The following is an 11,032-nucleotide window of genomic DNA, read 5'->3' as shown; positions in this document are numbered from 1 at the left end:
GGTTGGGGGGGGTGGGGGGCGGCGAGACTCCCCCGTCCAGGATCCCGCCACTCCGCAACCCCCGCCCCGGCCCAGTGCCACTTTCCGGATGCCCCACTGGGCCTTCGCCTTCCCCGCACGTCCCGCTCTGATTGGCTGTCGCCGCTTCCGCGTCTCGCCGGAGCCCCACAGGGATTGGCCCTGGCCGCCGGGCCCTGCAGGGATTGGTCCGTGCCACCGCACCCCGCCCCGGGCCCTGCAGGGATTGGTTCTGGTGGCCCACGCCTGCCCACCTGGGCCTTCCGCACCGCAGAGCTGGGGAAGGGAGGCCATGGCCGGCATGCGTAGGCTTGAGCTGGCGGAGGCCCTGCAACTGGGGCCGGGCTGGCGGCACGCGTGCCACGCGCTGCTCTACGCACCGGACCCAGGGCTGCTCTTTGGTCGCATTCCGCTACGCTACGCCGTGCTGGTGAGGAGGGGGCGCTCCTGGCCACCGCCCGCCCCCGCCCCGCGGCCAAGCCGCTTTGGGCGTCCCAGGCCATCCCAGCTTCCCTCTCCCATAGATGCAGATGCGCTTTGATGGGCGTCTGGGCTTCCCTGGCGGCTTCGTGGACTTGCGCGACGGCAGCTTGGAGGACGGGCTGAATCGCGAGTTGGGCGAGGAGCTGGGCCAGGCTGCGACCGCCTTTCGCGTGGAGCGCGCTGACTACCGCAGCTCCCACGCTGGGTCCCGGCCGCGCGTTGTGGCGCACTTCTACACTAAGCTCCTGTCCCTGGAGCAGCTGACTGCGGTGGAGATGGGCGCGCCGCGCGCCCGAGACCACGGGCTGGAGGTGGGGCCAGCCCAGGACCCCACCCCGCCTCCTCCAGCCCCGGAAGGCCTGTCCCCTCTGCTTCCTCGTGTATTGGGGTCTGGGTGATTAGTTACAGCCATCCTGGCCTCCCTGCAAAGATCTTGCCCTCTCCCCTGTTTGCAGGCCTCTGCATTGCCTTTCTAAAACTCAGCCACCCAAGTCACTCTTCTGCTACCACTTTATAATGGCAGACTTGGCACTTTAGGCCCTATTTTTTCTTGCCTGTTTTTTGGAAAACTTTGGCACTTAGACTAGGGGAGAGAGGGATAGATTGTATATGCTAATCAGGATCATCTAAGAGGCTTATTAAAACAGTGATTATTGACCCCACTCCCATAATTGCTCAGCTGGGGAGGGGAGGAAGACATGAGAATTTGAATTTTTCAGAAGTTCCTAAATAGTGCTAATGTGGCTGCTTTGGGTACCAAATTTTGAGAACTGGTGTAGCATGCGTTTTGGAGGTGGGAGCCACTAAGGTGGTGTGGGAAGGGTTGGCATTTGTGAGATGTATATAGCATGACCTGGGTTATTTGTCTACAAAGACCTGTGCCCTCTACGTCCCCAGAGGTGTGCATGCTCAGGCCTCTGATCTAGAAAGATCTGGCTTGGATGAGCTCCTTGAATTTCCAGAGTCTCCTGTCTCCTTCCTTTCCCAGGTGCTGGGCCTGGTGCGGGTGCCCCTGTATACTCTACGGGATGGTGTGGGAGGCCTGCCTGCCTTCCTGGAGAATACCTTTATTGGAAATGCACGGGAACAGCTGCTGGAAGCCATCCAGAACCTGGGACTGCTGGAACCTGGCTCTTTTGCACGCCTTAAGATTTCAGCTCCTCCCTAGAGGCACCCCTCCATAGACCCATGAAACCTGCCTGAGATCAGGGCCTTGGTACTGGGGAGGCAGGGAGGAAAAAGGGAATGCTTTCTCTTCTGGGCCTGGGCTTGATGGATGATAACAGATTAAAAGAGTATGTAATGTGTTCTAAGCAGAGGACCCCGTGGTGACTCATGGCATCAGTGGCAAAAATCTGCAGCTCATCCCGGGGGCCTGGCAGATTCTCAGAGCCTGCCTCTTTTCTTTATATTTGTGCACACGCTTCCCTGGTGGCTCAGTAAAAAATCCGCGGGCAATGCAGGAGACCTGGGTTCTATCCTTGGGTTGGTAAGATCCCCTGGAAGACGGCATGGCAACCCACTCTAGTATTTCTTGGCTGGAGAATCCCCATGAACAGAGGAACCTGGCGGGCTACAGTCCATGGGGTCACAAAGCGTCGGACACAGCTGAGCCGCTAAGCACACACATAAGCTGATGCCTCCCCCCATCCCTTGTGATGTCCAGTTTAAGCAGGAAGTGGCATATCAGCATACCCACTTCCTTGCTGGAGAGGAGCTTCTGAACCAGGGAGAGTCTTTCTCCACATTCCTACATGGCTGTTCCCAGGGTCTAGTCCAGCACATACTTGTCAGAGAAAGCAAAGAAAAAGAGGGACCTGTTTTTCCCCTTGAAAGTATGGTCTCATCCTTGCCTAAGGGGTTGGTCAGAGCAGTATTCCCCAAAAGGTGGTAGAGGCCCTAACCTACCCCCTGTCCTCTTCTGAACCTGAGCAGAAGGGATGAGGAAAGTGTTTGGCCTCCTTGGACTGACCTTGGACTTAAGACTCCTGGGTTCTGGTGCATCTCCTCCAGGGTTTTCACTTGGGACCCCTTAGACTCTGAGGACAGTGAAGGGAGCTGGCCGTACCCTGCTGCAACATCCCCCTAGTAAAGAAGGGCTATAGCCGGGCTTCAAAGTTCTTCAATCCCTTCAACCAATTAACTGTATTGGGTACTGTTGATCTAAGGATGAAAGAGCCAAAGATTTTACTCTCTGTGCAGCCAGGATATTTAAAGAGCCAAATGGTAGGTATCTGAGGCTGGGTAGGATACATGGCATTTGTAGCAATTGCATAACTGCCATGGCAGAAGTAGCAATGGACAATGGGTGTGACTGTTCCAGTAAAACCATTAAAAAAACCATTTAAAAAGGTGTGGGCCACGGGCTGCCAACCCCTGCTCTAGAGAGGAACATACAATAAATTATGATGCTTATTTGCTTGTTTTATTTATGTCTGTCTGTATCAAACCAGTCAATCTTAAGGGAACTCAACCCTGAATACTCAGAAGGACTGATGCTGAAGCTGAAGCTCCAGTCTTTTGGTCATCTGATGCGCACAGCTGTCTCATTGGAAATGTCCCTGATGCTGGGAAAGATTGAGGGCAGAAGAAGAGGGCTTCAGAGGATGAGATGGCTGGATGGCATCACTGATGCAATAGACATGAAATTGGACAAACTTTGGGAGAGGGTGAGGGACAGGGTGGCCTGGTGTGTTGTAGTCCATGAGGTCACACAGTCTGACACGACTGGGCAACTGAACAACATTAAGAAGGAAATAAAGGACAGCTGCAGTTTCCACCTTATCATTTTCACTTTTAGTTGAGGTGGTCTGGAAGGGCCTCTGAAGAGCATTTAGGTTGAAGGATGGAGCCAGAGAGGAGTGTGGGGAGAGGCTTCTGGATATTAAGGTCCTGAGGAGGAATCTTGGCAAATTATCCTAAAACAAAGGTAGGAAATGAGACTCCACTTCTCAGTTAAGGGTGGCAGGGGGTGATGCCAAGAATTTGCAGCCTTCTTTACCAGAGCATGGTCTGGGGAATTGAAAGGACCAGTATAATTAGACTAAAGTACGCAAGGGGAGGGGCCTCCCTGGTGGTCCAGTGGTGGGAATCACCAGTCAATGCAGGGGACTCAAGTTCGAACTTTGGTCCAGGAAGATCCCACATGCTGCGTAGAAGCTAAGCCCAAGTGCCACAATGAAAGATCCCACATGCTGCAACTAAGAACTGACACAGCCAAATAAATACTTAAAAAATAAAGAAATAAAGTAAGCAAGGGAAAGTAAAGCAGGAACCAGACGTGCAGAGGCCCACAGTCCGTGGTCATGGGTAAGGAGTGTGGAACGAGGCCTGGAGAGGGTAGGAGGGATGCGGGAAGTGGTGCTGATCTGGGCCCGGATGGCAGAGGAGGTGGAGAAGTGGGGATGCTTGAGAGATGGCAGCAGCATTGACAAGCCCTTGATGGGCTGGCTGGAGGATGGAGAGAGGACTTGGGTGACTTTTCAGTTGGTGTCTTAAGCTGTTCAAATTATTGTTCAGTCACCAAGTCGTGTCTGGCTGAGACCTCATGAACTGCAGCATGTCATGCTTCCCCGTCCTTCACTATCTTCCTGAGTTTGCTCAAACTCTTGTCCTTTGAGTCAGTAATTCCATTCAACTTTATCCTCTGTAACCACCTTCTCTCCTTGCCCTTAATCTTTCCCAGCATCAGGGTCTTTTCCAATGAGTCGGCTCTTCACATCAGCTGGCCAAAGTATTGAAGCTTCAGCTTCAGCATCAGTCCTTCCAATAAATATTCAGGGTTGATTGCCTTTAGGATGGACTGGTTTGACCTTGCTGTCCAGAGGACTCTCAACAATCTTATCCAGCACCACAGTTCCAAAGCATCAATTTTTTGGCACTCAGCCAAGAATCCACCTGCAATGCAGGAGACCCTGGTTTGATTCCTGAGTTGGGAAGATCCCCTGGAGAAGGAATAGGCTACCCACTCCAGTATTCCTGGGCTTTCCTGATGGCTCAGATGGTAAAGAAGTCACCTGCAATGCAGGAGACCTGGGTTTGATCCTTGTGTTGGGAAGATCCCCTGGAGGAGGGCATGGCAACCCGTTCCAGTATTCTTGCCTGGAGGATCCACATGGACAGAGGAGCCCGGCAGTCTATGGGGTTGCCAAGAGTCAGACAATACCGAGTGACTACACGCACACACACTTCTTTATGGTCCAACTCTCATATCTGTACATGACACTGGAAAAGCTATAGCTTTGCCTGTGCGGTTGAAATTATGGATGAAGGAAAAGCCCGGCAGAGCTGAAAGGGAATCACATGAGCTTTTGGAGGGGGTGGAATCAAGGTAATTTTGGATGTGTTGAGACCTAAATTTGAGTCATTTGCAGAAACATGGTGTGATCGAGTTTCTGGTAGAGCTGCTGCTTTGATCAGAAATGTTTGAGGAGAGTGCCCGCCACCTTCCTGGTTGCTCAGCCCAAAGGCTTCTGAGTGAAGCAGACCAGGGCAGACACGCAGATGTGGGAAGAGGTGCCTGTGACTTTAATGGCACAGGGTACTTTTTTCCCCCGAACACTTTCCTCCACACAGAAAAATGAACAGGAGAAAAAAAAAAAAAGAACTAGAGAAACTGATGAAATTAGTGAATGGCAACAGAATTTGAGCCCAACTAATGAATGCTGGACTTTGACCTGCCTTAGAGATGGGCAGAGAGCAGGCGGTGGGGGATTATACCTAAAACACATTCACTTCTGAGGAGGAAGGACATGGCATAGAGAAATATCCACCGTGGCCCTAAGGTCACAGAAAACTCCCAGGAAGAGAAACCACATGGCCTCGTCCCTTCCCCACCACCCCCATTCCCCTGTTTCTATCTGATTCTGAGGGAGGCGGATGCAGGAAAGGGAAAGTTCAGATTACCTCCAGGTAAAGGCAGCCTGGCAGAGGCCTGAAAGCAGAGAAAGGAGGCTGTCTTGTGGGCATCTCACCCCTGCTCCCCACCAGGTCCTGTTACCCTCCACAGGCATTCCTAGCAGGGACAGTGGCAAGGATTTCTCTCCTTCCACTCAGATGACTTTGGTGGGGTTTTCAGTAAAAAAAAAAACAAAAAAAACAAAAAAACAAAACCCAGCCTTTGGGAAAACTCCAGGGAGGGCAACTTACCCATAACCCTGGACTCCCAGGCTCTTCTGGCTGTTGAAGGACAGACTGGTCAGTTCATAACATCCAGTTGTCCAGGACTTGTTCCAGGTAAGGATGTAGGCAGAGTTGGGGTTAACAGGGAGGGGAGAGCAGATGAGTGAACCTGTGCTTGTTTGAGGGCAAAGGAGTGAAAAAATCACCTCTAATTCACTGAAGTAAACAGGAGATAACACGCATCTGTTCATAAAGGCACACGAACACCAGCAGTAAATAATAAAGAGCCTGCTCCAGAAAACTGATCCCAACCCACAGAAGCAGTTTTGCTGAGGAAATTTGAGGAAAACATGGACTAAGAGGAAAGATGGGATAAGATACAAACAGCTGGCAGCGTGGAGGATAGTGTTTAAGGGGCTAGATTTCTCTCAGCTTAAAATTACACAAGGATTCTTTAAGATTTTATGCACTATGATCCCATGAATTTCAGATTGCATACAGCAAATCTATGGAAAATACAAGGAGAAGTCAATAGGAGATGACTGGGAAGCCACAAACCCAGTTCCTTAATCCTTGGCAGACAAAATTCCATTTAAGTACAGAATCTAGGATACAAAAATAATGACCATGATGGCAACAATTAAGCATGCTTACTGTGTAAGCACTTACTGTGTTGTGGACACTATTCTCAGCTCTTTTCATGTATTAACATCTGTAACTTAGCCCAGCCACATCAGATAGAGACACTATCATGTTGTCTCCATATTCCAGATAAAAAACTTTGGCACCAAGTCTGACAGAATAATATACTTTGCCTAAAAGATAAATCCTGAACTCTGTTGACTGAGGGAGAGACTCTACCTTTAAACATTTACCAAGTTAGCTCATCAGCAGACGAATGGATCAGGAAGCTATGGTACATATACACCATGGAATATTACTCAGCCATTAAAAAGAATTCATTTGAATCAGTTCTAATGAGATGGATGAAACTGGAGCCCATTATACAGAGTGAAGTAAGCCAGAAAGATAAAGACCAATACAGTATACTAACTCATATATATGGAATTTAAAATGATGATAATGATAACCCTATATGCAAAACAGAAAAAGAGATACAGATGTACAGAACAGATTTTTGGACTCTGTGGGAGAAGGCGAGGGTGGGATGATCTGAGAGAACAGCATTGAAACAAGTATACTATCAAGGGTGAAGCAGATCACCAGCCCAGGTTGGATGCATGAGACAAGTGCTCAGGGCTGGTGCATTGGGAAGACCCAGAGGGATGGGATGGGGGGAGGTGGGAGAGGGGATCAGGATGGGGAACACATGTAAATCCATGGCTGATTCATGTCAATGTATGGCAAAACCCACTACAATATTGTAAAGTAATTAGCCTCCAACTAATAAAAAAAAATGGAACAAAGAAAATAATAAATAAATAAACATTTACCAAATTACTCATTGATTGGGCCTTAGAAAACCTCCAGTAAATCCTATCCAGTCTGTAACACCTCTGAAATGACTGAGTATACGTCACGTTCTCTGAGCACAGCATGATAAAACTGGAATAAATGACAGAGAGCAACCCTCTGAACCTTTCTTCTTTACTTGAACCTTCTAAAACGTGTACGTATTTTGCTTATAAAGTGACTGGCTAAAGTAATAAGAGCGAAACTGCTTTTTTTCTTGTGAGTTTACAGAAACGGGACCCAAATAAGTCTAAAGAAACAAGAAAAGGATTGAGGGCGGGCACAGGACCCATGCCAGGAAGAATGCTGGATCCGCTTGCTGAGCCGAGGGGGGACGGAAGTTCTTCAGCCCCAGATGAGAAAGTCGCGTGCTAACCTGGCCCCTCCCGGCGGCACCTGGACCGAGAACCTGACCGGCGGCCTGGCTCCTGGGCCTTCGCAGTGGCTGGGGGAGGGGACGCAGCAGGTTCCCGAGGGAGGGGCCCTCGGGACTAGGGACTCAAACTTACTCTTTGTTCCACTAGGGACCTTGCTGGTGAGAGTCCATAATTCTTCACGTGGCTGTACTTTCCTGTAGAAATTCATTTTCCTCCTGCAATTTTGCCCCAAGGCTTTGCTCCATGCTGCTGTGTAGACCCCGCAGAATCCCTTTTAATGGCTGCATAATGTTCCATAGAGGTATTTCCCCTGCATTTTGATCACTTCCTCTCTCGTTTCTCATCCTCTGACGCACCAGAGATCAGAAAGCCATTTCCACCTCAGGCTTCTTGCAATGGGACACTCACCTGCTTCCCCGGGACATGCCCCTTCCCATCCCTCCACCCCCGCCCCAGCTCCGCCTCCCACCTGCACATTTTGCCTCATTAACTTCAATCCTTTCTTATTTTTAATGTCACTCCCTAATGGAAGCAGTCTCTAGTCCTGATCTTCTGGACTAGGTGAATTTACCTTACACTGTGTAGAAAATAATAGTATAAAATGGAATAAAGGGATATCCACCCTCCTATAAGTAGGAAAGAATACTATAAAAGCATGTCAGGTGATTAACTCATATTTTTTCCCCCTAGATTCTGTCATGTTTGTGAAAGTTTTTAGCTTTTTAAAGTTATAATTGATTGTGCTTTTACATCCTATATCAATATCTCCTTTGGTTTTCTTTTTATAATTTTGGTTTCTTTTTTTTAATCTAAAGAACATTCCCCAAGTTGCATAAGATTCAGATACCAAGGGGCCTGGTCCTGCCTTATGTTGCTGTCTGGACACTCTTGCTATTTTAGTGGCGGAAGCCAGGCAGGGCTTGTCACCACCTCCTACCCCCTGAATCCCCCAATCCCAGGATGGTGGAACCCAAAGTGAAGGCCAGGGTTTAATTACATAGGGAATGAGCTGTCATCCGTTTAACCTTTTTAAACTTCTAGTGCTAGCTCAAATTATTCCCTTTGTATGCAATAGATGACAAGTGATCTAAATTTTCCATCCTGGGACTTAGGAGTGATGAAGAGAAGAAGGGATGGAGAGGGTCACTGAAGCTCTGTGAGCAGGAAACGACTGAAAATAGTGGTCACTGAGCTCCAAGTCTTTCCCTGGTGTCACTGTTCTTGGTGGTCATCAGTTCAGTTCAGCTCAGTTTGGTCACTCAGTCATGTCTGACTCTTTGCGACTCCATGGACTGCAGCACGCCAGGCTTCCCTGTCCATCATCAACTACTAGTGCTTACTCAAACTCATGTCCATTGAGTCGATGATGCCATCCAACCATCTCATCCTCTGTCATCCCCTTCTCCCACTTTCAGTCTTTCCCAGCATCAGGGTCTTTCCAATGAGTCAGTTCTTTGCATCAGGTGGCCAAAGTATTGGAGTTTCAGCTTTAGCATCAGTCCTTCCAATGAATATTCAGGACTGATTTCCTTTAGGATGGACTGGTTGGATCTCGTTGCAGTCCAAGGGACTGTCAAGAGTCTTCTCCAACACCACAGTTCAAAAGCATCAGTTCTTCAGTGCTCAGCTTTCTTTATAGTCCAGCTCTCACATCTGAACATGACTACTGGAAAAACCACAACTTTGACTGGACAGACCTTTGTTGGCAACTATGGGGGGCATGTGGCGGCCTTAATGGCTCTAGGCTAGTCACTCCCCTGTGGCAATGACACTCCATTCCCAAAGGGTGGTTCCATTTGCTACAGTCATGTAACAAATCATCCCCAAATGCAGTGGCTTAGAGGAACAGCAGCTGCTTTCTCTTTCATGGCTGGAGTCAATTCCAGTCTGAATTTGAGCAGCTGAGGGCTGGCCAGGCCTCTCTTCCCCCACACGGTCTCAGGTTTTTTATGGCAACTGTCTTGGGCTCCTCTGTGGTCACCTCAGGGTGGTCGGATTGCTTCCCTGACCATCAGGGCTCTAGCAAGCCAAATGGAAGTCACACAGCCTTGTCTGAATTAGCCTCAAAAGTCAACTTCATTTCTGCCATGTTCTACTTGTCATAAATAAGACAAAACTCACATAGATTTGAGTGGTGGGGAGACTGACTCCATCCCTGAATAAGAGTAACCAATCTCTAGAAGATCATGTGAGACAGGTAGCTTTGCAGCCATCTTTGGTGACTAGAAGTGTTGATTATAAAAAGAGGATATTGGGTGTGAGGACTCTCCTTGTCGGCCTACCCTACTCAGCATGCAGCTCCAGGAACTCTTCAGAGGGATCCAGGTGTGAATTTGACAGGATTGAAATCAGAGTTCTTGATCCCAGAACTCTGGCACCAACTGCTGTGGTGCTACTTCTGAAGCTCATACTTCTCCCTCTGGGGTGGGCATGATAGGAATGAGGCTGCCAGGAAAAGCCAGTCACAGCTTAGACCAGGGGTCCCCAGCCCCCAGGCCATGGACCACAGTACTGTTTTGTGGCCTGTTAGGAGCTGGATTGCATAGCAGGAAGTGAGCAGGGGGTCAGCAAGCCAAGATTTATCCGTTTTTACAGCCCCTCTTCACCATTCTCCCATCACTCTCAGATGTGACGGTCTAGTTGATGGAAAACAAGCTCATGACTCCCCCTTATTCTACATTATGGTGAGTTGTATTAACATGTTTATTTCATTATTATAATATTTGAAATAAAGTACACAATAAGTGTAATGCTCTTGAATCATCCTGAAACTATCTCCTTACCCTCACCCCGGTCCGTGGAAAAGTTGTCTTCCGTGAAACCAGTCCCTGGTGCCAGAAAGATTGGGGGTCACTGGCTTCGACATCTCCAGAGAGGCACAGAGGGTGGTGCCTTGTCAAAAGGCTGAGGAGCCAAGTTCAGTTCCTGGACTGTCCCCTGGCGAGTTTTGCAGCACTGATCGTCCGCAGAGGACAGAAGTCTGACTTCCCCCTTGCTTCCATTATTCTAAGACTTACATTAAACTCTCTGAAGTCGGGATGGGTCTTACAACTGATGTCAGGCAGTGGCCTTGATATGGTTGTCACCTGCTACATGTGGGCTGAATAGTTGTGGGATAAATGTCAGCAGCCTGGGAGGAAATCCCAGAGACTCAGGTGGAGAACTCTTCAGAAACATTGCTCTGGATGCACAGAGATAGATGTTTTGTAGAAAAACATGAACACCCGTGACCTCAAGATGAAAAATTATTCAGAAGAGTTGGACACTCTGCAGAAGTTTTAGGAATATTTAAGTCACTTTGTGTGTGTGTTAGTCACTCAGTCGTGTCCAACTCTTTGTGATCCCATGGAGTGTAGCCCACCAGGCTCCTTGCATGGAATTCTCCAGGCAAGAATACTGGAGTGGGTTGCCATTCCCTTCTCCAGGGAGTCTTCCTGACCCAGGGATTGAACCCAGGTCTCTTGCATTGCAGGCAGATTCTTTAGGGCCTGAACTACCAGGGAAGCCTCATAAAACCATATCTTAGTTCTTAAGCTATGTGATACAGTTTAACAAAGTCA

At 48.9% G+C, this 11,032-nt stretch overlaps 1 protein-coding gene across 1 annotated transcript; it reads left to right on the top strand.

The window, feature by feature from the left end:
* Window positions 1–269: 269 nt before the first annotated feature.
* On the top strand, window positions 270–1,814 carry NUDT16 (nudix hydrolase 16). The gene is made up of 3 exons (XM_020880223.2): window positions 270–448; window positions 543–812; window positions 1,490–1,814. The coding sequence occupies exons 1-3, from the start codon at window positions 311–313 to the stop codon at window positions 1,667–1,669; spliced, it is 588 nt and encodes a 195-aa protein (XP_020735882.2). The 5' UTR covers window positions 270–310; the 3' UTR covers window positions 1,670–1,814.
* Window positions 1,815–11,032: the final 9,218 nt, after the last annotated feature.

Source organism: Odocoileus virginianus, chromosome 4, assembly GCF_023699985.2.
Source record: "Odocoileus virginianus isolate 20LAN1187 ecotype Illinois chromosome 4, Ovbor_1.2, whole genome shotgun sequence".
NCBI lineage: Eukaryota > Metazoa > Chordata > Mammalia > Artiodactyla > Cervidae > Odocoileus > Odocoileus virginianus.
Note: the sequence above shows the minus strand (reverse complement) of the source record. Positions and strands in the feature narration are given on the sequence as shown.